Source organism: Scyliorhinus canicula, chromosome 8 (assembly GCF_902713615.1).
Source record: "Scyliorhinus canicula chromosome 8, sScyCan1.1, whole genome shotgun sequence".
Taxonomy (NCBI): Eukaryota; Metazoa; Chordata; class Chondrichthyes; order Carcharhiniformes; family Scyliorhinidae; genus Scyliorhinus; species Scyliorhinus canicula.
Genome location: NC_052153.1, coordinates 4,989,368 through 5,015,524, shown reverse-complemented (window position 1 = coordinate 5,015,524; position 26,157 = coordinate 4,989,368). Strand labels below are relative to the sequence as shown.

General features: G+C 47.8%; 1 protein-coding gene across 1 annotated transcript in view; it reads right to left on the bottom strand.

The window, feature by feature from the left end:
• Positions 1 to 26,157, bottom strand: part of anp32b (acidic (leucine-rich) nuclear phosphoprotein 32 family, member B) — a 69,683-nt gene that overhangs the window by 6,305 nt on the left and 37,221 nt on the right. The window contains exons 3-5 of the mRNA XM_038804057.1: positions 16,440 to 16,562; positions 11,634 to 11,823; positions 8,877 to 8,992 (exon numbers count right to left, since the gene is read on the bottom strand). Coding sequence (XP_038659985.1) covers positions 8,877 to 8,992; positions 11,634 to 11,823; positions 16,440 to 16,562 — 429 coding nt within the window. The remainder of the gene's footprint in view (positions 1 to 8,876; positions 8,993 to 11,633; positions 11,824 to 16,439; positions 16,563 to 26,157) is intronic.

Below are 26,157 nucleotides of genomic sequence, written 5' to 3'. Positions count from 1 at the left end.
GTTTTTAAACACAAAACAATGTTTATTCCATGAATTCAACTTAACCTTTTTAAATAAACATTGGATCCCTTAACACCCCTTACTTCAAAGATAACCCCAAAAATAATACAATACTAAATAATCCCTCAAAATGTTCCTTCAAACTTCCAAAAGCCCTAACACCTTTAAATAGAAACACATCAGGTTAAAGACATTACTATTATGAGTTTAAATCACCCAAATGATTCAGAGATAGTCTTTCATGGCAGAGATCACAGCAGATCCAGCTCACTGCAAACACAGACACACCCAAGCTCTTTTCCTCAAAACTGGCTTTTCCTTTCAAACAGCTCACAGCAAACCAGCCAAGCACTTTTCAGCCGCTCTCTCTCAAACTGAAACCTAAACACTGCAAAATGGCTGAGCTAAAAACCCAGCTCCACCCACCCTCTGACATCACTTCAGTAATATGAGCTGCTGCATTTCTTACAGGTACATTGCTTAAACATCCATTTCTTAAAGGTACTCTCACATGACACTGTGTTGTTGCCACACTTAATTATTAACGGCACGCATATGGCATGTTGGCTCCGCCAATCGTCGCTTCATGAAGCTGTGATGCCACACGTGGTTGGATTTCTATTGGTGTCTGATCCTGCTCGATACAGGTTTCCAGGCCACATGGCAACAGCCGATTCACTGACAGCTTGAACAATGACAGTGCAGAAAGAGCGAGAGAGCTCCGGAAGTGGGGTCGGCGGAGGTGGAAAGCACCCACCATTTGAGGAGTTTGTCTGACTCGCTGAGAATCGGCAAGTAGCTTCTGAAGGACTTCCCAAGTTTTGTGGGCATAAATATTTATTTCTGAGGCACAATTCTGAGCTCCTATTGACTGGTGGGTCCAGTGTGGACCAGGAACATGGGGATTTACAGAATCGGCTGTGTTTGGGAAAGGTGGGGCCACTTCTCCCAACTCACTGACCTTTTCGCTTCCCTCTCAGACCCTCTAATTTTCCAGCTCTCCCAACACAGCTCCCACCTTCTGCTCAGGGTCTCTCCCGACTCCTGGGTGCTCCCATGCAACGCCCCTCCTCATTTGCCGCTTCCCTCCCACTCGCTCAGGATAGAGGTGGAGAGTCAGGTTCAGGAAGGAAGTGGAGAAACAGGCAGGGATAGAGGAGAGGCAGGGATTCAGGAGAGGCAGAGAGCATTACCAACAGGATATTTGGGACAATTGGGTTTAAAGCAGCAATAGGGGGCTGGGTTTAGCACGGTGGGCTAAACAGCTGGCTTGTAATGCAGAACAATGCCAGCAGCGCGGGTTCAATTCCGTACTAGCCTCCCTGGAATGTGGCGACTAGGGGCTTTTCACAGTGAAATTACATTGAAGCCTATGTGTGACAATAAGGTATTATTACTAATAGGTTTTTAAGGTAAGAATTACAGGTCAGGAAGATAACTGGTAAAGCTAATTAGTAATAAAAAGTAGAAAATGCTGTAAATATTCAGCAGGTCAGGCAACATCTGTGGAGAGACGAATAGAGTTAATGTTTCAGTTCCATGACCTTTCATTAGAAGTGAAAAATGATAGAAATGCAAGAGTTCTTCAGTCAGTGGCAGGGGGCAATATTAGGAAAGAAAGGTAATTTTAAAGGGCTTTATATTTGTATTGGTAAATATTAAAAATAAGATGTAGTTTTAAGTGGGTTTCAATGAATGTATCTGTGCCTGGAAGGGTCAAACCGATAGTTAGATTCATTTTGGACAAAGGTGTTAGTGTGTGTGGGGGTTGGGGTCAATTCCAACTGTGCTTCTATTGTGCTTAGAGAGGGCTACAGTGTGAAGAGTAAATAAACCAGCAGTGGTTGCTTAGCAATCGGAACCTTGTACGGTAGGGAAGCTTTTAAGTTTTATTTTAGCTCATCTGATTACAGTTGGAGATAGGTAGCGAGAGAGGAGGCAGCGCTCAAAAGTCTGCCAGAAGCAGTTGGTTTTCGAAGGCTAAAGAGGGAATATCTCCCTCAGCCTTGCTAAAAGAAAAGCCATACTAATGGTTAAGAAAACAGATGCCATAAACCTAAAGTCCAGCTAGTTAAGGACACTAGAGAAATGAAGAGAATTTTCCAAGAAGTCTGGAGTTAACGGAACAGTGGAAACTGGGAACGAGATCAGATTATTGTTCTGTAAAGTCACAGAGCGTTGAAAAGGCATAGGATCATGAGAGGCCAGAAAAATATCTGCATTAGTGCTAATGTTTTTGAGAAATCTCTTACAATTTGGGAGTCATTATTTGAAATAATTGTGGAAATCGGCGGCTGGACCTCATTTTGTGTAAAAGCCTTTAAGACAAAGGAAACCTGAGGGAGAGAGAGAGAGAGAGAGGGAGGTGTGAAACCTCAATATAGGCAGACGAGGGAAAGCATAATTTAAAAGAAGGTTTGAAAGTGTGATTTTTGAAAGCGGAATTTGGCGTGGAAGCTGGAGTTCAGTGGGATCAGGCGGCTCATGGTAGAGCAATCATCTGGGGGCATTTTATGGAGAAATCTACAATCATTCACTTGGGTTCAAAGAGGAGTGTATCTTACCACAGTCATCCTGTGGGCTTCAAAGGGACATGTGGATTACTGAGACTATTGTAGGTTAAGGCGTACTTTGTAATACGTGTTAATCTTTAAATCTGTGGGTATTTAGAACATAGAACATAGAACAGTACAGCACAGAACAGGCCCTTCGGCCCTCAATGTTGTGCCGAGCCATGATCACCCTACTCAAACCCACGTATCCACCCTATACCCGTAACCCAACAACCCCCCCCCCCTTAACCTTACTTTTATTAGGACACTACGGGCAATTTAGCATGGCCAATCCACCTAACCGCACATCTTTGGACTGTGGGAGGAAACCGGAGTGCCCGGAGGAAACCCACGCACACAGGGGGAGGACGTGCAGACTCCACACAGACAGTGACCCAGCCGGGAATCGAACCTGGGACCCTGGAGCTGTGAAGCATTTATGCTAACCACCATGCTACCCTGCTGCGAAGCTAAGGGGGAGTTAAAGAGTATTGCTTCTTAATCCTTTTTTTTCATGTTTAATAAATGTTTTTTTTCCTGTAATTTAACTAATTAGCGGCCCTCTGCCTCTGTTCCTTCTTGTTCTATAAAATAAAGTTACGGTTTGGTTTTTTGAGCCAGGGTTCCATTGTGGAATATTCCTGTCCAGTTATATCAACAGGGATTATAACATCAGGAATAACAAAAGAGAGGGTCTGTGATTGGGTGGAGGTCAGGAGAGATTGAATTAGAAAATATATTTCATAATGCAAATGTCAAAGGGAGTGGTAATGGGTGTAACAAAGAGACACAAGATGTTTTGCAACCATCTGATAGCGACATGAAGGAATAGAGAGAAATGAGGTTTCTATTGGAGCGGCTCACCCACACATTACCCTGTTATTGGTGCACCTAACAGAACCCACGTCACACATGGACGGAGAAAGTTAGAGAGAATGGTGACCTGGATCCTCTCCGATTCCGCAGGAACTTTCAAAAGGCAACTGGACATGGAGTTGGAAGAGGATTAATGTGTAGGATTATGGGGAGGAGATGGGACTAAATTGGTCAGCTCTTCAAAAAGAACGAGCAAAACTGTGACAGGCTGGACAGCCTTTCCCTTCTGTGCTGAGAAATCTCCTGATTCGACCGTCACCGACTGCAGAGGTCACCCTTCCTTTTGTGTGTGCCCTTTCCATGACACTTTCCCTCAGTTGTAACAAATCTGAAGAGCATTCCTTCAAAACAAAGTGGGCAATTGAGCTGGAGACTTTGACAGCAGCTGTCTCTACAATGCCGGTGTCGGAGGTAGGAGCAAAATAAACTATTGCGATCACCCCGAGCCCAGATCAGGGTAGTGCACCCATAAATCGAGGACAATCCTTTTGCCAGAAGCCAATGCGTGGAGTTTGCATGTCCTCCCCGTGTCTGCGTGGGTTTCCTCCGGGTGCTCCGGTTCCTCCTTCCCCCCCCCCCCCCCCCCCCCCCCCACAGTCCAAAGATGTGCAGGTTAGGAGCAGTTAAAGGGTTAGGGCAGGGGAGTGGGCTTGGGATGGGTTCTCTTCCAGAGGGCCGTTGCAGACTTGATGGGCTGAAAGGTCTCCTTCTGCATTGTGGGGATTCTATGATTTTAAGAGCTGCCAGAAGAACTAAAGGCCATTCAGCCCCTTTATTCCGTTCTGCCACTATTCAATTAGACCATGGCTTCTCTGTATCTTCACCTACTCACCTTGGGTTTTGTAACCCACAATGCACTGACACAACAAAAATCTTTCCACCTCAAAATTTTAAAATTTGCTATTGTCCTTCAGCCTCAGTAACTTTTTGGTGGTGTGGAAAGAGATTGAGAGAGAGAGAGAGACAGAGAGAGAGGCAGAGACAGAGAGAGATGGAGAGAGAGAGAGAGAGAGAGAGAGTGAGAGAGAGACAAAGAGAGAGAGACAGAGAGAGAAAGAGGCAGAGACAGAGAGAGAAGGAGAGAGTGAGTCAGAGGGAGAGATAGAGAGACAGACAGACAGAGGCAGAGACAGAGAGAGACGGAGCGAGAGAGTGAGAGAGGGAGACAGACAGAGAGAGAGACAGATAGAGAGAGAGAGTGAGAGAGAGAGACAAAGAGAGAGAGACAGAAACAGAAAGAGGCAGAGACAGAGAGAGTGAGTCAGAGAGAGAGATAGAGAGACAGAGACAGAGAGAGACAGAGAGAGAGAGACAGAGAGAGAGACAGAGAGAGAGACAGAGAGAGAGAGAGAGAGAGAGGCAGAGAAAGGCAGAGACAGAGAGAGACGGAGAGAGTGAGAGAGAGTTCAGATTTCCTTGCCCCTCTGTGTGAGGAATTGCTTCCTGACCACCCTCAATGTCCTGGCTCTAATTTTAAGGTTCTTACCCTTTGTTCTGGACTCATCCGCCAGAGGAAAGTGGGTCGCTCTACCGATCAGACCAAATCCTTTAATCATCTCAACTAAAGCTACTTATTTTCACCATTCCTTGAACTTCGTGAAAGTCCCAGGATACTTCATGGGATAATTATCAAACAAAGTCTGATACTTAGCCACACAAGGCGATATCAGGTCAGATGACCAAAAGCTTGGGCAGAGAGGTGGATTTAAGAGTGTATTAAAAGGAGAAAGTGAGATCGAGAGACAGAGAGGTGTAGGGAAGGAATTCCAGAGGCTTTGCCTTGGCGGCTAAAGGCCTGGACACCAATACCGGGGTGTTTAAAAAGCGGGAATGGTCAAAGAGTGCAGGATCTGGCGGACGCTGATGCCATGGTGGGGTGGTGGGGGGGGGGGGGGGGGGGTGCCTGTCGGATGTTGCAGAACTAGAGGAGGGATTTGAAAGCATGGCTGAGAAGTTTAAACTCGAGTTGTCTCTTGATCAGGCACCAGATACAGGTTGGCAAGCATAGGGGTGATAGGGGAGCAGCAGCTGGCGCTAGACGAGACACAGGCAGCAGCTTTTTGGATTAGTTTACGGAGGGTAGACTGCAGGAGGCCAGCCAGGAGGGGGTTGGAATAGTCAAGTCTAGAGATAAGGAGGACATGAATGAAAGATTCAGCAGCAAATCAGCTGAGACAGGAGCAAAGTCAGGCAACAATTCACAATTAGAAATAGGTAGTACACAAGGTCAGAATATTTTTTTTTGCCTTTGTTGCCCATCCCTAATTGCCCCTTGGACTGAGTGGCTCGCACGGCCATTTCTGAGGGCAGTTGAGAGTCAACCACGTTGCTGTGGGTCTGGAGTCACGTGTAGGCCAGGCCGGGTAAGGGCGGCAGATTTCCCTCCCTAAAGGTCAGCAGTGAATGACAATCCATGATAGTCTCATGGTCACCATTATTAAGACTAGCTCTCAATTCCAGATTTAATGGAGTTTAAATGCCACAAACTGCCCTGGTGGAATTTGGACCCATGTCCCCAGAGTATTACCCTGGGCCTCTGGATTACTAGTCCACTGTTATTACCATTACGCCACCATCTCCCCCAACTTATTTCAGGTCAAATATCATACCAAGGTTGAAATTGACCGGTTCAGCTGCACAGAGTTTTCATGGAGAGCGATGGAGTCGGTAGCTGGGGACTTGAGTTTAGAGCTGGGTCTGAAAGGAATGGCTTCAGTCCGGGTAATATGGAATTGGAGTAAATCTCGGAGCAGCCAGTGCTGAATATCTGATACTTGGCCACAATGGAGGGATCGGGGGGGGGGGCAATGGTATGGTAGAGCTGGGTGTCGGCAGCACATCTCAATTCGATCATCTGTTAAATCTTCTGTCATCGAGGAAGTGTAAGGGACTCTACTTTCTCAGAAGACTAAGTAAATTTGGCATGTCAGCTACGACTCTCTCCAACGTTTACAGATGCACCATAGAAAGCATTCTTTCTGGTTGTATCACAGCTTGGTATGGAGCCTGCTCTGCCCAAGACCGCAGGAAACTGCAAATGGTTGTGCATGTAGCCCAGTCCATCACGCAAACCAGCCTCCCATCCATTGATTCTATCTATAATTCCCGCTGCCTCGGAAAGGCAGCCAGCATAATTAAGGACCCCACGCACCTCGGACATATTCTCTTCCACCTTCTTCCTTCAGGAAAAAGATACAAAATTTGGGGGCACGTATCAACCGACTCAAGAACAGCTTCTTCCCTGCTGCCATCAGACTTTTGAATGGGCCTACCTCGTATTAAGTTGATCTTTTCTCTACACCTTAGCTATGGCTGTAACACTACATTCTGTAGTCTCTCCTTCCTTCCCTATGTACGGTATGCATTGTCTGTACAGCATGCAAGAAACAACACTTTTCACTGTATACTAATACATGTGACAATAATAAATCAAATCAAATCAAGCCTAGTCTATGCCACCTGTCCTTATTGTAACATTTTTAGTCCTGGTATCATTCTCAAAGAATCTGCATTTCACCCACTCCAAGTTGGATATATCCTTCCTGAGAAACAGTGCCCAAATTGGACACAGTTCTTCATATGAAGTCTAACCCGAGCTTCATTGTACCAAAGCAATGATGTCCTCTTTTTATTCCATGGGAAATGGAAAGAAGCAGGGAAAAGAAACTCGCTGAACCTTAGAACCAGTATCCAGGAACAGAAGATAATTCATCTTCAAATTATGCTCACATTGACCTTTCCCTATGGTATCAACTTTGAAATACAAATCTATAGGAATGGACGTTACAGCGGATTAGACACTAACCTTTCACCTCGAGGGTCTGGATTTAAATCTTTCACAAATAACCGTGCTGTCAGTGAGGGTACAACTCATCACTGCCCAAACCTGGAGATGTCTACCGCATGGTGGACACAGATTTATGGCACACAGTTTCTAAAATTCGTAGAGACCAGATTATGTGAGACAGCCTGGTCCCTTGGGAATACCTCCTCTTCCGGCATTAGGACCAATTCACATTTTTGGGGGAAGAGTCGCACCTGACCCCATGATGCCCAAAATGGAAAGTATTGGAACATTTTCCAATTCGGTTTGGTCGTACAGAACTTGACTACTGTCGCAAAGAGAGATTCTGTCAAAGCTTTGTTGTACTCCCTGACATTGATATGCTCGTGAATTATCCTGCTGGGTACAAGATGAAAAGTTTCGACAGAACGTCTCTTTTCCACAACATTCAAGTTCTGTACTACCAAACAAAAATGGCCTTAAGTGAGCACAAACGATGCGTACATCTAAAACAAAAACAGAGGATGCTGGGAAAACTCAAGCAGGTCTGGCAGCATCTGGAGGGTGAGTAAACGGAGTTAACATTCGGAGTCCGGGGCGGTACAGCGGGTAGCACTGGTGCCTCACGGGGCCAAGGACCCGGGTTCGATCCTGGCCCCGGGTCACCGTCCGTGTGGAGTTTGCACATTCTCCCCTTGTCTGCGTGGGTCTCACCCCCAAACAAGGTGCAGGATAGGCGGATTGGCCATGCTAAAATTGCCCCTTAATTGGAAAAAATAATTGGGTACTCTAAATTTATATTTAAAAAAACATTTCAAGTCCATATGGCTCTTTATCAGAAGTAGCAAGAGCTTAACGACAAAAATTAAGAACGAGAAGGCCTGGAGAGGGAGGGGAAATATTATCCATTCATTTTTATGATGTTTTATTCTTTCATCTCTGCAAGTTAATTAAGTTTATAGTTCAACAATTCACTAAACATCGAGAAGCCGGCTCACAGACTTGAATCGTTAACTCTGTGTTTCTCACCTGATCAGCTCGAGTGGAAACTGTGACAGTTCCCCACAGAGCAGGAAGGTCATGGGGAGATTTGACAGAGGTGTTCAAAATCGTGAAGGGTTTTCACAGAGTAAATCAGGAGAAACTGATTCCATTGGCCAGGAGGGTCAGTAACCAGGTGGCATAGATCGAAGATAATTGGCGAAGGAATCAGTGTAGAGATGGTGAGAATTTTTAAAAAACACACAGCGGGTTGTTAGGAAGCAGATGCAACAAGAGCTCTCAGGAAGGGATTTGAATATAGACTTTCAGGATTGTGGGCATATAGCAGGGAAATGGAACCAATGGGATAGCTGTTTCAAAGAGCCAAGAGAGACACAATGGGCCAAATGGGCTCCTGTGCTGTGCGATTCCAGAATAACCACAAATCTCACCTCTATAATCATCAGCCACTGTGCTGATTTCAACATCCTTTTACTTCTGACAACCATTAACAAAAAGGTTCCTATTTCTTAGGATTTGCAACCAGCTTTAACAGTGCAATTTAAAACAACCAAGGTGGGTTTTTCAATGCGAGCCTCGGGATTATTGATAAAAAACAATGTGGACTCCACAACCAGTGCCAAAACAGTGGCACTGCCTTAACCTTTCCACTCAGCTCTTACCTCTTCTTCTGCACTGACTTCATCTTCATCATCTTCCCCCTCCTCATCGTCGTCCTCCTCATCAAGTTCTTCTTCTCCATCTTCTTCTTCATCCTCCTCCTCCTCTTCCTCTCCTTCTACAAGTAATTAAACAAAAATCTTCAAATTCATTGCGCACCCCTGGTGAGTTTGCACTTTGGAACACGGTCTGTCACTGGGAGCCCACACAGTCGTCACACAACTGACCTAAACCTGTGACAACTGCCCAGGATAATGATCCCAATGCAACCGCTCAATTACTTGAAAGACCTCATCCCATATTTTAATCCCCTTCAACTGCACGATTTTGCCCCATCATGCAGATTGGAGAACATATATGAAATAGAAGATTCAATTTATTTTAACCATAATATATTTCCCAGAATTTTTCCACACCACTGAACTAAACGGTCAGTCTCAATTACAGAACCTCACAACATTTTTGCCAATAAAAACAAACAATACTGGACAAGCTCAGCAGGTCTGGCAACATCGGCAGAGGGAGACACAGAGTTAATGTTAAGTCCAATATGACTACCTCTTCGGAAAAGGTTTTGGATGATTCCAAGTTTAGGGAGCGTAGAATAAGTTGCAATTGAAGTCCAGGAAAGGCGACAGAGTTCTGAAGGAGAGTGGATAGCTATCCAACATTTATCAATCTGCAACTTCACTCCATCCTCATCTGCCTACTATTGCCATCGACGTGCAGGAATCTGGGCGGTTGCCATGCTCTTACATTTGAAAATTACCATGGGCTTTAATTCTGTTCCGTTGGGCCATGAAGGCCACTGTGAATCTTGTTTTCCCATGTCCTGTCATTTTCACCGAACTGTTTTCAAACTTTTCCACCCACAGTTCGCTTGCTGAACACATAAAAATTCATGGCTGCGTCATCAGTGTTGCTGATGTGGCATCGTGGGAGCTCGCGTTCTTATTGTTGTCCGATTAAGAATTGCTGGAAACTGGTCAGTTTCACATCGATATATCTTGGTGGTCTCCGAGCGATCGTGGTCTTCTGTCGCAGCACTGGACTGCTTCATTCCATTATGTGGACTGCACCAACTAGCTGTTAGTCCAAAATCTTTCCTGGACTCGGTGGGTTTGATTTGGCCCAGTTAAAAGTGCGTCAGCACGCATTGCATTTCTGGTGACGATGTATCCATTCTGACGATTTTCTCTGGCCCATTCCCTGATGTGCTTCTCGAGCTCAGATCAATGTATGATCCCCGGTCTCCTGGTACATTTGGTCTTGGGCGTCTTTATGACAGATTCCTGTTTCTTTCCATTCTCACACCAATTTTTCACTGACACCCAATTCCCTCACTGGAGCATGGTAATTGGTCAAGATAGCGAATGTTACCACCTTTAGCTTGAAACCAGCTTTTGTGCTTTGTTGATTAAGTTGGAGGGGCTGGAAAAACGGGGTAATCTTATATACTGAGCTGATTGAGACACAGCGATCTACAGTAATTATATGGCTCTTTCCAAGAGCCAGCACATGTACAAAGGCATCCTCAGTGCTGTATCATTCTATAGAAGAGATAGAAACAGTAGTGCCCTTGAAAATCTATTCTGGCATTACAATCCAGACCAGACCCCAAGACAGTTGCTAGGATACTGGATAGAAACCCCGATATTTTATTTTATTTGTAAGACTGCGAGGAAAGGATACTTTGCTCCACAAATGATTCCATGCATTAGTTAGTATTACTAACGTTATCATAAAGACAAACACCTTACAATTACCAGTTAAACAATGCTTAATAATACCATGACACAATAACCCTTAATTGCTATCTTTATCTCCACTCAAACAAAACCCATCTCGGGTGACAATCCACTTTCAAATACAGTTAGCAGACTCAGGAATACTCGCTGTAAGAAGTTTTCGGATAAACCACTGAGAAAAAGAGATCCTTCAGGAACCAGCTGCAGATGCTTGCCTGTCTTAACTATGGTTTAAACTGCCAGCCTTTGAAATTGCTCCTACCCTGTTCACAGGCAAATCTTTAACTCATTGTCTGGAGGTTTCTAGTCTGTCCCCAGTCAGATCTTTAACTGAACTGTATTGCGAGCACAGCTCCTTGTCTGTTCACATCCCAATCCAAAACTAAACTCAAACCCCAGAAGCTGTGGTTAGCATCGCTGCCTACGGCGCTGAGGAACCGGGTTCGAATCCCGGCCCTGGGTCACTGTCTGTGAGGAGTTTGCACATTCTCCCCATGTCTGCGTGGGTTTCACCCCCACAACCCAAAGATGTGCAGGGTAGGTGGATTGGCCACGCTAAATTGCCCCTTAATTGGAAAAAATGAATTGGATATTCTAAAAATTTTTTTTTAATTTTTTAAACCCCCAGAAACTGCTTCAGCCCCTGGTTCCTCCCATTAACTACATCATTTACGAAACTGAAGAAGATGTCTCTAATTATCAACTCCGCAGGGAACCCTCCTCGTATAAACAAAAGTCCATTAGCCCATACTTTTATGATGCTTCAATTACACCTGTCTCCAAAAAGCCTGGCTGTCTTTCAAAACCAGGGTTTTAAAAAAACATGACTGCAGCAGTCACACACACTAACCCAGACCGTTAACCCTTACTGCACCAAGTACATCGAATATGTAATATTCCCTCATTCATCACACTGGATTAGATTTACACCTCATTACGGTGTGCACCAATTTAACACATTTACTGTGTTAAACATTTACTGTTTTTTTCCTCCAGAACAGCAGTTCTTACCTTCATCATCCTCGTCATCGTCGACTCCATCGGCTTCTGCATCCGAGTCAGGAGCCTCCCGATCTTCCTGATCATAACCATCCAGGTACATCAGCTGTGGGAGGAGCTTGAACACACTTTCTCTGTAGTCGTTCAAATTTGTCACTTCGCAGTTAAAAAGATCCAGACTCTTCAGGTTTTCCAACTTTTTCTGTGAAGGAAACATGACGTTGAATCTACAGCCACAGAAAGACAGGCCATTCGGCCCAACTGCTTCAGTCCAGTGTTTGTGCTCCGCTCAAGCCTCTTCCCAACTCGACTTAGAACATAGAACATAGAACACTACAGCGCAGTACGGGCCCTTCGGCCCGCGATGTTGTGCCGACCTGTGAAACCATCTGAAGCCTATCTGACCTACACTATTCCATTTTCATCCATATGTCTATCCAGTGACCACTTAAATGCCCTTAAAGTTGGCGAGTCTACTACTGTTGCAGGCAGGGCGTTCCACACCCCTACTACTCTCTGAGTAAAGAAACTGCCTCTGATATCTGTCCTATATCTATCACCCCTCAATTTAAAGCTATGTCCCCTCGTGTTGGTCATCACCATCCGAGGAAAAAGACTCTCACTGTCCACCCTATCTAACCCTCTGACTATCTTATATGTCTCTATTAAGTCACCTCTCCGCCTTCACCTGGACTTCACCTCCACCCAATCAGCATATCTTTCTATTCCTTTCTCGCTCCCTCACGTGTTTATCTTCCCCTTAATTGTATCGGCACTATTCACCTCAACACCTTCCCGTGGGAGCGGGTTCCGCATTCTCCCCGCTCCCTGGGTGAAGAGGTTTCTCCCGAATCCCCGAATGAATTTATTAGTGACTATTTTAAATTGATGGCCTCATTTTCTACACGCCTACTCGATCAAGCCACTTCATCATCGCCAGGCACCTCTATCTGGTCACCCCTCAGTCTGCTCTTTACTAAGACAAGATTCCCACCCTGGGGCCCATCGGTGATTCTAAATTGTGGCCCAAACCTAGGTCGGTTTTGAAAAGTACTCCCCAGAGTTCCTGCACCAAATCATTTGCATATGGCAAATGTAAAACCCGGGGTGAACCAGTGCAGCTTGACGGTACTGAGGCGCAATTTTTAAAAAAATAAAAAATTGCTTCACAAAAGATGCCCCTCGATAGGTCTAGAGCGGTAAAGTTTGATTCATTCAGCTGAAAATGGATTTATCACAAATAAAGCATTTTTATCACAAATAAAGTGTTTTTAATCAGAGTGCCAATTTATCTCCTGTGAATAATCCACAATGGGCTTAAAATTATACAACTATATACGCAAAAAATTGTATAATAATAATAATCTTTATTGTCACAAGTAGGCTTACATTAACACTGCAATGAAGTTACTGTGAAAAGCCCCTAGTCACCACACTCCGGCACCTGTTCGGGTACACTGAGGGAGAATTCAGAATGTCCAATTCACCTAACAAGTACATCTTTTGGAATTTGTGGGAGGAAGCCGGAGCACCCGGAGGAAACCCACGCAGACACGGGGAGAAGGTGCAGACTCCGCACAGACAGTGACCCAAGCCGGGAATCGAACCTGGGACCCTGGCACTGTGAAGCCATAGTGCTAACCACTGTGCTACCGTGCTGCCCCGTTTAGATTGGGTCAGCACTTCCTAAACGTTAATTCAAACCTTTCACAATGTGAGAACATTGCGTCCAAAAAAAAAAACCTGTTCCATTCTGGAGTCTCCTTGGATGCCCTAACAAGGGGAAAACAGGAAGTCCCAATGAGGTAATGGGGAGATGCGGAGAGTGCTGATGTCGCTGGACTAGTAATCCAGAGATCCAAACTAATCCCGCCCTGGCAGCTGGTCGAATTTAAATTCTGGCAATAAAATCTGGAATAAGAAGCCATTCTCAGCAATAGTGGCCATGAAAAGGCCGTGATATGTTGTTGATTGTCAGAAAAACCCATCTGGTTCACTAACGCCCTTTAGGGAAGGAAATCTGCCGTCCTTACCCGGTCTGGCCTACATGTGACTCCAGACCCATAGCAATGTGGTTAACTCATAACTGTCCTCTGAAATAGCCGAGCAAGCCCCTTAGCTCAAGGGCAATGAGGCATGGGCAATAAGTACTGGCCCATCCAGTGACCCCCGTCTCCAACGAATGAATACATTTTCAAAAATGTGAAACTTGCCCTGGGTCTCTGGCCAATTCTCTGGAGTAGAGCCCGCTTCTAGAGCGATTTGCTCAGAAATAGATCAATGCTCACAGCAACTTGTCCTGGACAAAGCTTAAAATTCCACAATCCTGGTTCCGATGAGAAACATCATAATTGAGCAGCGACTCCAGGCCTGTGGAGTTCGATTGTCCGACAGGAATTGATAAAGGATCAGGGTGAAAGGGAGGTAGTATTCCCGGGAAAGTCCAGACAGATACAACTACATCTGGCAAATGGGTGGCTACCAATTCCTGAATACGTCCCAAACATGCCACAGTTCAAACTTTCTTGACAATTAAAACAAATCAATTAGGCAGAAGTTCCATTCATTTGCAATGCTGTTGGGAGGTTTTGAGAATTATTTGCAGCCGATCATATGGAGTAAATCCTTTGGTTAGTCGAGAGAGAGGGTACGAGATAGAGAGGGGGAGAGAGAGAGAGAGAGAGAGAGGATGATAGAGAGAGAGTGTATGATAGAGAGAGTGAGCGTACGAGAGAGATGGAGCGTACGAGAGAGAGCGTACGAGAGACAAAGAGAGAGTGTATGAGAGAGAGAATACTAGAGAGAGCATACTAGAGAGCGAAAGCATACTAGAGAGCGAAAGCCCATACTAGAGAGCAAAGCATACTAGAGAGAGCGTACTAGAGAGAGAGCGTACTAGAGAGAGAGCGTACTAGAGAGAGAGCGTACTAGAGAGAGAGCGTACTAGAGAGAGAGCGTACTAGAGAGAGAGCGTACTAGAGAGAGAGCGTACTAGAGAGAGAGCATACTAGAGAGAGAGCGTACTAGAGAGAGTACTAGAGAAAGAGCGTATGAGAGAGAGTGTACGAGAGAGAGAGCGTACGAGAGAGAGAGCGTACGAGAGAGAGAGCGACGAGAGAGAGAGTGACGAGAGAGAGAGCGTATGATAGAAAGAGAAAGTGTACGAGAGAGAGAGCGTACGATTGAGAGAGAGAAAGAATGCAATAGAAAGAGAACGTGCAAGAGAGAGAGAGCGTACGAGAGAGAGCGTACGAGGGAGAGTATGAGAGAAAGAGAGTGTATGAGAGAAAGAGATAGCGTACTAGAGAAAGAGAGCATACTAGAGAGAGAGCGCATACGAGAGACAGCGTATGAGAGAGAGCATACAAGAAAGGGAACGTACGAGAGAGGGAGAGTACGAGAGAGAGATTATGATAGAGAGAGAGCATATGATAGAAAGGGTGTACAATAGAGAGAGAGAGCGTACGATAAGAGAGAGAATGAGAAGGATAGAGAGAGAAAGAGAGTACGATAGAGAGTAAGAGAGTACGATATCGAGAGAGAGAGAGTGTGTACAATAGAGACAGAGCGTATGATAGAGTCAGGTCGTACAATAGAGAGAGTGACCGTACGATAGAGAGAGATGAGCATATGATAGAAAGAGAGTGAGCGTACAATAGTGAGATTGAGCGTACGATAGAGAGTGAGCATACGATAGAGAGAGAGAGTATAATAGAGATCATACACTAGAGAGAGTAGAATGGAGAGAGAGAGGCATGAGTGTGTGTGCGAGAGGCGAGTGTGTGTGAGAGGCGAGTAAGTGAGAAAGGCGAGCATGTGCATGGGCAACTGCGTGTGTGTGCGATTTAAGAATGTGTATGTGTGAGAGGCAAGTGTGTGCGTACGTGTGCATGAGAGGAGTGTGCATGTGTGTGCGGTGAGTGTATGAGAGAGAGAGAGAGAGAGAGAGGGGGTGAAGAGTGTGTGTTTGTGTGTGTGTGAGAGTGGCAAGAGCGTGTTGTGAGAGTGAGAGTGGGGCGAGTATGTGCAAGCGGGCGAGTTCATAATGAGTGCGTATCAGAGAGAAAGGTGAGGGTGAGAGAGAGAGAGAGCATACGATAGAGAGAGAGAGAGAGAGAGAGCGCATGTGTGCATACGTGTGGTGCGTGTGTGGGCAAGTGTGAAAAGGATGAGCGTGTGTGAGAGAGAGAGGGATCATACAGAGTGTGTATAAGACGGAAAGGTGTGGGTGTGTGTGTGAGAGAGGGATGTGTATGCGTATGGAAGCACAAAGTGGGGTACTATCTTGGGGGGGGGCAGTGCCCCCAGTGGGAACAGCGGACCCCCGAAGGAGGTACTCCCTCCCTCCCTACCATTAACATGCGGTAGGAAGAATACTGTGCTGACCATTTGCCTTCTGCCTTTCCCCACCCATTAGCGCAGGCAGAAGGTGGTCCTTGACAGATCTTTCATTGGCTAGTTAAGGACTTCAAGAAGCCTTAGTGTCGGCTACACACCCACCATAACAAGCGGGACAGGTGGTGGGGGGGCAGAGTCAGCGGACGAGACATCCTTTTTATTTTAATTTCACCCCCCATCTTCAAATGGGGACGTTTTACACCATCCTGCCAACTTATGTCTATATTTAGATTAATGCAGATGGTAAATTTTAGATTAATGCAACGGCATTTATCACAGACGTGCATTCTTGCAAAATCTGCTGACCTTCTTAAAGAGAAAACAGCAGATTGTAACATCCTGCCAGCCAGCAGGTGCAGTTAGAGTGCACAGCAGACATTTTAAGACTCAATAACAGAGAAAGCAAATAAAACGAGATACCAGAGGTTCCAATGTACTGATGTCTTTGAGTTTATTCCCGCTGAGGTTTAGGTGTGTGAGATTCGGAAGTTTCTCTGCCAGGATGTCTAACCCTCCAGAAATCCTGTTGTCACTTAGTTCCAGCTGCAATTTAACAAATAGTTTCCATGAATTAAAAAACAATCAACTTGCATTTATATAGCACCTTCCAATGTAGCAAAAACAATTCAGCACCAAAGTGCACAAGAAGCGAGATTAGGGCAGGTGGCCAAAAGCTTGGTTTGGGAGTTTGGCTTTAAGAGCCTCCTTGAAGGAGAGAGTTTAGGACGAAATAGGGAGAGTGTTTCGGAGTTCAGACCTTCAGCAGCCGAGGGCATGGCCACTGATGGTGGAGTGGTGAAAACCGGGGTCTGCTCAGGAGAAGCGACGTGGAGGAGCACAGAGATGGCAGAGGGGTTAACGGGCTGGAGGAGGTTACAGAGATGGGAGGTTGGGATTGTACACGAGTCGCTGGATTGCCAGGATGGGTCGATAGCCGCAGAGTTGGCGGGCGAGTGGGATTTAACACGAGTTCGGGTAGAGTTTTGGATGAACTGAAGTTTACAGAGAGTGGAAGATGGGAGGCCATCAGCAGAGCCTTAGATTAGTCGAGTCGGGTGGTAACAAAGGCAGGAACGAGGGTTGCAGTGGCAGATGAGAGTGGGGGGGGAGCTCCCACAAACAGCAACGGGATAATGACCGGATAATCTGCTTTTCTTTTTGAGGTGTTGGACGAGGGATAAATATGGGATATCAGTGAGAACTTCCCCGCTGCTCCTCAAAGGAATACCGTAGGGTCTTTTCAGGCCACAAGGGGGGAGGGTGCCTCGGTTTAATGTCCCAAGCAAAAGATCACACTCCAGACGAAGAGCAGGAGAGGAGCAGCTCACTGAGGGATCTGTGATTCCCACGTGGCTGTTCATCTCCATTATTAATCCATACCAAGTGTAACCAGGACAATATCATTAATAACACAAATGCTGGTAGTGGCACTTAGGAGGGTGTGAAGGGGGCTTTTGTAAAGGCACCTGAAGCAACTACACAACTGGAAACTAATATAAAATTCCCATGTAAAGTACTGAATAATACTCAAAGATGTGTCACTTTAGGCCAACCAAGAAGGAGATGGACTTGCTAGATTGGAGACTGGAAGTAAAAACAGTTTAAAAAAGCGATTTTAATCTTCCATAGAACCGTTTCAAAGAGCAAGGGACCTTTCCCTAGTGTCGTGGTCAATATCTGTCAAAGTCACGAAGACAAATGACCTGGCTGCCATCGAACTGCAGTTTGAGAGATCTTGCTGTGTACAAATTGGCTGCTGTTTCCCTAATGGCAACACTGCCTACCGCTTCAAAAATCACTTCACTTCCTTATCTCAAACCTGCACCTTCTGCCACCTAGAAAACGTGGGCAGCAGACACATGGGAACACCACCTCCCAAGTTCCCCTCCAACACTACACTATCCAACGTCGAAATCTATCACGGGTCCTTCAATCTCACTGCTTTTTAAAAAGCCAGAACTCCCTCCCGAACAGCACCAATGGAGCAGATTCACCATACGGAATGGCTGCAAATCAAGAATAAGGCAGCTCACTACTTTTTTCATACGGGCAATTAAGGGTGGGCAATAAATTCTGGCTTTGCCAACAACACTCAAAACCCAAGAATGAATTTTTTAAAATCAGCAGAATTCTGCATTCTCCTGAAGCTGTAACTGATAGACAATACTGGACTGAATTAGCACGGAGCACATTACAATACAGCACCTCAACCCACCCTCTCAGTGCACATTACGCTGTCCCGCTGCACGGTAGCCCGCCCTGCTGCTCGTTACTCCGCCCCCCCTGCTCGTTACGCCGTCCTGCTGCTCGTTACTCCGTCCCGCTGCTCGTTACGCCGTCCCGCTGCTCGTTACGCCGTCCCGCTGCTCGTTACTCCGCCCCGCTGCTCGTTACTCCGTCCCGCTGCTCGTTACTCCGTCCCGCTGCTCGTTACGCCGTCCCGCTGCTCGTTACTCCGTCCCGCTGCTCGTTACGCCGTCCCGCTGCTCGTTACGCCGTCCCGCTGCTCGTTACTCCGTCCCGCTGCACGTTACTCCGTCCCGCTGCACGTTACGCTGCCCCGCTGCTCGTTACTCCGTCCCGCTGCACGTTACGCTGCCCCGCTGCACGTTACTCCGTCCCGCTGCTCGTTACGCTGTCCCGCTGCACGTTACTCCGTCCCGCTGCTCGTTACGCTGTCCCGCTGCACGTTACTCCGTCCCGCTGCTCGTTACTCCGTCCCGCTGCACAGTAGCCCGCCCTGCTGCTCGTTACGCCGTCCCGCTGCACGTTACTCCGTCCCGCTGCTCGTTACTCCGTCCCGCTGCTCGTTACTCCGTCCCGCTGCTCGTTACTCCGCCCCGCTGCTCGTTACTCCGCCCCACTGCTCATTACTCCGTCCCGCTGCTCGTTACGCCGTCCTGCTGCTCGTTACTCCGTCCCGCTGCACAGTAGCCCGCCCTGCTGCTCGTTACTCCGTCCCGCTGCTCGTTACTCCGTCCCGCTGCTCGTTACGCCGTCCCGCTGCTCGTTACGCCGTCTCGCTGCTCGTTACTCCGTCCCGCTGCTCAGTAGCCCGCCCTGCTGCTTGTTACTCCGTCCCGCTGCTAGTTACGCCGCCCTGCTGCTCGTTACTCCGCCCCGCTGCACGTTACGCTGCCCCGCTGCTCGTTACTCCGTCCCGCTGCACGGTAGCCCGCCCTGCTGCTTGTTACTCCGTCCCGCTGCTCGTTACGCCGTCCCGCTGCTCGTTACGCCGTCCCGCTGCTCGTTACGCCGCCCCGCTGCTCGTTACTCCGTCCCGCTGCTCGTTACGCCGTCCCGCTGCTCGTTACTCCGTCCCGCTGCTCGTTACTCCGTCCCGCTGCTCGTTACTCCGTTCCAGCTGCTCGTTTTTCCGTCCCGCTGCTCGTTACTCCGTCCCGCTGCTCGTTACGCCGCCCCGCTGCTCGTTACTCCGTCCCGCTGCTCGTTACTCCGTCCCGCTGCTCGTTACGCCGTCCCGCTGCTCGTTACGCCGTCCCGCTGCTCGTTACGCCGTCCCGCTGCTCGTTACTCCGCCCCGCTGCTCGTTACTCCGTCCCGCTGCTCGTTACGCCGCCCCGCTGCTCGTTACTCCGTCCCGCTGCTCGTTACTCCGTCCCGCTGCTCGTTACGCCGTCCCGCTGCTCGTTACTCCGCCCCGCTGCTCGTTACTCCGTCCCGCTGCTCGTTACGCCGTCCCGCTGCTCGTTACGCCGTCCCGCTGCTCGTTACGCCGTCCCGCTGCACGTTACTCCGTCCCGCTGCACGTTACGCTGCCCCGCTGCTCGTTACTCCGTCCCGCTGCACGTTACGCTGCCCCGCTGCACGTTACTCCGTCCCGCTGCACGTTACTCCGTCCCGCTGCTCGTTATGCTGTCCCGCTGCACGTTACTCCGTCCCGCTGCTCGTTACGCTGTCCCGCTGCTCGTTACTCCGTCCCGCTGCACGTTACTCCGTCCCGCTGCTCGTTACTCCGTCCCGCTGCACAGTAGCCCGCCCTGCTGCTCGTTACGCCGTCCCGCTGCACGTTACTCCGTCCCGCTGCTCGTTACTCCGTCCCGCTGTTCGTTACTCCGTCCCGCTGCTCGTTACTCCGTCCCGCTGCTCGTTACGCCGTCCTGCTGCTCGTTACTCTGTCCCGCTGCACAGTAGCCCGCCTTGCTGCACGTTACTCCGTCCCGCTGCTCGTTACTCCGTCCCGCTGTTCGTTACTCCGTCCCGCTGCTCGTTACTCCGTCCCGCTGCTCGTTACTCCGTCCCGCTGCTCGTTACGCCGTCCTGCTGCTCGTTACTCCGTCCCGCTGCACAGTAGCCCGTCCTGCTGCTCGTTACTCCGTCCCGCTGCTCGTTACTCCGTCCCGCTGCTCGTTACTCCGTCCCGCTGCTCGTTACTCCGTCCCGCTGCTCGTTACGCCGCCCTGCTGCTCGTTACTCCGTCCCGCTGCTCGTTACTCCGTCCCGCTGCTCGTTACGCCGTCCCGCTGCTCGTTACGCCGTCTCGCTGCTCGTTACGCCGTCCCGCTGCTCGTTACGCCGTCCCGCTGCTCGTTACTCCGTCCCGCTGCTCGTTACGCCGCCCCGCTGCACGTTACTCCGTCCCGCTGCACGTTACGCTGCCCCGCTGCTCGTTACTCCGCCCCGCTGCTCGTTACGCTGCCCCGCTGCTCGTTACTCCGTCCCGCTGCTCGTTACGCCGTCCCGCTGCTCGTTACTCCGTCCCGCTGCACGTTACGCTGCTCCGCTGCTCGTTACTCCGTCCCGCTGCTCGTTACGCCGTCCCGCTGCTCGTTACTCCGTCCCGCTGCTCGTTACTCCGTCCCGCTGCTCGTTACTCCGTTCCAGCTGCTCGTTTTTCCGTCCCGCTGCTCGTTACTCCGTCCCGCTGCTCGTTACGCCGCCCCGCTGCTCGTTACGCCGCCCCGCTGCACGTTACGCCGTCCTGTGCACATTACGCCGTCCCGCTGCTCGTTACGCCGCCCTGCTGCACATTTTGTTGAATTTTACAGCATATCCTGGCCCATGCTGGGTGTTTAAGCTCCACATGCGTCTTCATCTCACCCGATCTGTATATCCAATTGGTCCAAATCGGCCTAATTCTGTGAATACTTTGTAATAATATTCCATGAAATGCGTCAATTTTGTGACCAGATAATGCTTCTTTTAACCGCTGTTGTTGTTAAAAGCACTGTATAAATCCAAGTTTTTGTTGAGGTAATTCTTAAATCGCCGAGTGTTGAACATTTTGCTGAGCTGCCAGACTTTAATTGCATCATCCATTGCCCTTTGTAGTTAAATTTGGCCAACCGAGTGTAAACTTGCAAAGCATGCCCCGGATTTTAACCGCTCCACCATTGGTGGCTGGGCCTTCAAATGCAGAGGTTGTAAGCTCTGGAATTCCCTCCCTACGCCTCTCTGCCTCATGACGCCTCTCACTCCTCCTTTCTGGCACTCCTCTTTAACCAAGCTGGGACTTTCCTAGCCTGGTATCTCCTTCCACGGTTCAGTGATCGTTTCTGGCTAACAACATTCCTGTGAAGGGCCTCAAGTGGCTGACTACCTTTAACACACTATATGAATGCAGGCTGTAACTTCAATCTCCTTCAAGTGCTTGAGCTGTGGAGGTGCAATTGTTCATGGTTGGCCGGGGAGGGGGTTACCCAGATGGTAAATACAATGGCACAATCCAGTAACTTTACAGTGGCAATTATAAGAACATTATCTTGGTGTTATAATTAAGACACGTCAGGTTTTGGAAATGATCCAAATTCGCTTCTGTGTCCACAAAGTCTTTAGTGTCAAATAAAGGCAACTCCACATGACCAGCTGATTAATTCTTCCTGAGCACGCTTCAACATGATTAACATGAACGCTGTCCACGGTTTTGAAAAGGAAGGGGAATCCCTTAATTCGTCAGAAAAGTCAAGACTAATGTAACAGTTTTGTTTAAACCACAACTTGTCACATTCCAGTAATACTACAACGAGATGATGGGCACAGATGCCTCCCTACGTCTATTACAGTTGGCAATTTTCATACATAGCATTTACAGTATGGAAACAAGCCATTCAGCCCAACTGGACTATGCTGAAGTTTACGATCCGCACCAAATTCCTTCCACCCTATTTGCATATCCTTCATTTTATTTCTCCCCCACCTTCCCCCTTAAATGTATCCATATTATTCACCTTCACCACTCCCGGCGGTACAGAGTTCCACAATCTCACCACTCGCTGGATAAAAAGGTTTTTCCTGAATTTCCTATTGGACTTATTATTGAATCTTACATCAATGGCCACATAGATTTCCCAAGAGGGAAATTAATTCACTGCATCTCCAGCTACACAGATCTCTCCAGATTTTAGTGCAGTCTGTGGGGTGTGGTTCTTGTCTCCCCCCCCCCCACAACAAGCATCAGCACAACCCTCCCCACCACACACAAGAGGAACCCCCTCCCCCACAATGGAACTCTCCAGGGGGCCCTCCGCGGCGCTGCCATATTGCCAGAGGGCAGTGCCAGTGCACTGATTTGGCACGTCCCCTCCTCCTCCTCCCCCCCCCCCCCCCCCCACGGAACTGGACTTGCGTTTGTGCCCCCCAGTGGGTTCCCAGCAACAGCTTCAAGATTTTCTAAACCGGTCGTGAACCATTGGGGAGGTATAAATATTCAGTGAGGGGTTGGGGGGCATATATTGTATCATCAGATGTAAATTTATTAAAATATGATACATTTCTGGGTCGGGAACTCGTTACATTAAGGGCCAGGGGGGAGCTTGGAAATTAGGGAAACGTGATCTTGTACCTCATGTGGGCTCAAAACTGCGCCCACTATATCAAATCCTTTCATAACCTTAGTTTTTTTTTAAATTTAGAGTACCCAATTAATTTTTTTCCAATTAAGGGGCAATTTCGTGTGTTCAATCCACCTACCTTGCACATCTTTGGGTTGTGGGGGCGAAACCCATGCAAACACGGGGAGAATGTTCAAACCCCACACGGACAGTGACCCAGGGCCAGGATCGACCCTGGGACCTCGGCGCTGTGAGGCAGCAGGGCTAACCCACTGCGCCACCATGCTGCCCTTCATAACCTTAGTTATGGAGAACGGGCAGAATGGTGGAGTTGAGGTCAGGATGTGATCAGCCATGATCGAATGGCAGAGCAGACCCGATGGGCCGAATGCCGAATTCTGCTCCTATATCTTATGAACTTCAGACTTCTATTAGGCCATTCCCTCAGTCTTCTACAAGTGCAGATACTAAAAATATACACCTTGAGTAGCACTGAAAAGACGCACGTCGTCAAACTTTTACGCCTTGCACGAATCAGGAAGCATTGCAAGAATGCAAGAATTGCAAGATTGCAAGAATGCCAAATCTAAAGTGAAACAACAATCGACTTCACGGGGGGGGGGGGGGGGGGGGGGGGGGGGCGAGTGCTGATTGGTTGCCAAGTGGACCTGGGTTGGCAGAGGTGTTGCCCTGGAGAATGCACCAGTTAAATGATGACAAACAGTTAACTGCCCAGCTCTGTTGAGTAATTAATTCATAAATAAATACATTAAACATATCGCTGCCTGCCTTTTTCATTTTTCCCCTGTTGGTGGCCATACCTTCAGCTGACTGGTACCCAAATTCTGCAATTCCCCCGCCTCAATTACTGAAATTGTTCCTCCGGCACCCAAATGTATATGTACCTCCCCAGTTCCCCCCCCCCCCCCCCACCCCCCCCCCACCCCACCCCTCCGTACACATATGTCTACTTATTTGTTAAACGTTATATTGCTAAATTTACACAGTTGCTGTTTTTGAGCTGGTGTACAATATCCCACCAGTCCGTTGTTTTATATTTCATTCTGTGTACAATACTGTAAATATACGACGTTCAAAAACCCAATTTTTAAAAAATGTTTTCATTCCCCCGCCTCTCTCTCCCCCAGTCTGTAAAGCCTGCCCTTCAGCCTAGCTCTCCGTCATCAAAATATTTAATGTTACTCAGTTTTAAATCTGTGTTTCTAAGACCATAAGACATAGGAGCAGAATTAGGTCACTCGGCCTATCAAGTCTGCTCCGCCATTCAATCAATGCCGATATTTTTCTCATCTCCATTCTCCTGCCTTCTCCCCATAACCCCTGTACCCCTTATTAATCAGGAACCTATCTATCTCTGTCTTTTTTTTTTTTTTTTTTAATTTTTTTTTTTATAAATTTAGATTACCCAATTATTTTTTCCAATTAAGGGGCAATTTAGCATGGCCAATCCACCTACTCTGCACATTTTTGGGTTGTGGGGGCGAAACCCACGCAGACACGGGGAGAATGTGCAAACTCCACACGGACAGTGACCCAGAGCCGGGATCGAACCTGGGACCTCAGCGCCGTGAGGCGGTTGTGCTAACCACTAGGCCACCGTGCTGCCCTGTCTATCTCTGTCTTAAAGACACTCAGTGACTTGGCCTCCACAGCCGCCTGTGGCAAAGAGTTCCACAGATTCACCACCCTCTGGCTGAAGAAATTCCTCCTCATCTCTGTTTTAAAGCATCATTCCTTTAATCTGAGATGGTGTCCTCTGGTTTAGTTTTTCCTACAAGTGGAAGCATCCTCTTCACGTCCACTCTATCCAGGCCTCGCAGTATCCTGTAAGTTTCAATAAGATCCCCTCTCATCCTTCTAAACTCCAACGAGTACAGACCCAGAGTCCTCAAATGTTCCTCGTACGACAACTCTTCATTCCAGGGATCATTCTTGTGAACCTCCTCTGGACTCTTTCCAAGGACCCTTTCCTTAGATACGGGGCCCAAAACTGCTCCCAATACTCCAAATGGGGTCTGACCAGAGCCTTATACAGCCTCAGAAGTACATCCCTGCTCTTGTATTCTAGCCCTCTTGACATGAATGCTAACATTGCATTTGCCTTCTTAACTGCCGACTGAACCTGCACGTTAACCTTAAGAGAATCGTGAACAAGGACTCCCAAGTCCCTTTGTGCTTCTGCTTTCTGAAGCATTTCCCCATTTAGAAAATAGTCTCCGCCTAGATTCCTCCTTCCAAAGTGCATAACCTCACACTTTCCCACATTGTATTTCATTTGCCACTTCATTGCCCACTCTCCTAGCTTGTCCAAGTCCTTCTGCAGTCCCCTTGCTTCCTCAATACTACCTGTCCCTCTACAGATCTTTGTATCATCTGCAAACTTAGCAACAGTGCCTTCAGTACCTTCTTCCAGATCATTAATGTATATTGTAAAAGTTGTTTACTCACCGGCTGCCATCCTGAAAAAGACCCCTTTATCCCCACTCTCTGCCAGTCAGCCAATCCTCTATCCATGCCAGGATCTTACCCTGAACACCATGGACTCTTACAGTCTCCTATGTGGCACCTTGTCAAAGACCTTCTGGAAATCTAAATAAATCACGTCCACTGATTCTCCTTTGTCTAACTTGCTTGTTACCTCCTCAAAAAACTGTAACAGGTTTGTCAAACACGACCTCCCTTTGACAAAGCTGTGCTGACTCAGTCCTATTTTACCATGCACTTCATGATCTCATCTTTAATAATGGACTCTAAAATCTTACCAATAACCGAAGTCAGGCTAACCAGTCGATAATTTCCCGTCTTCTGCCTCCCTCCCTTCTTAAACAGTGGTGTTACATTAGCCACCTTCCAGTCCTCTGGGACCCTTCCTGCCTCCAGTGATTCCTGAAAGATCACCACCAATGCCTCCACAATTTCCTCAGCTATCTCTTTTAGAACCCTGGGGTGCAGTCCATCCGGTCCAGGTGACTTATCCACCTTCAGACATCCAATGAAGTTTATTGGGACATTTTATTACAATAAAGATACTATATAAATTAAGGTTGGTCTTTACTCAGCCTTTTGTCAAGGAAAGAGGCAAGATGTGCAATCATAAAGCCCTTTACCATGGCCCAGAGTACTTCACGCCAATGAAGTACTTTTGAGTGGGCGGCACGGTGGTACAGTGGTTAACACAGCACCAGAGAGTGAGATAACAAGAAAATATGTGTGTGCATGCTGGAGAGAGAGACAGTGATAGTGTGAGGCAGTGAGAGAATGCATGTGTGCGCGCACCAGAGCGAATGAGAGAATGCCTGCGTATTACAATCCCAGACCAGACCCCA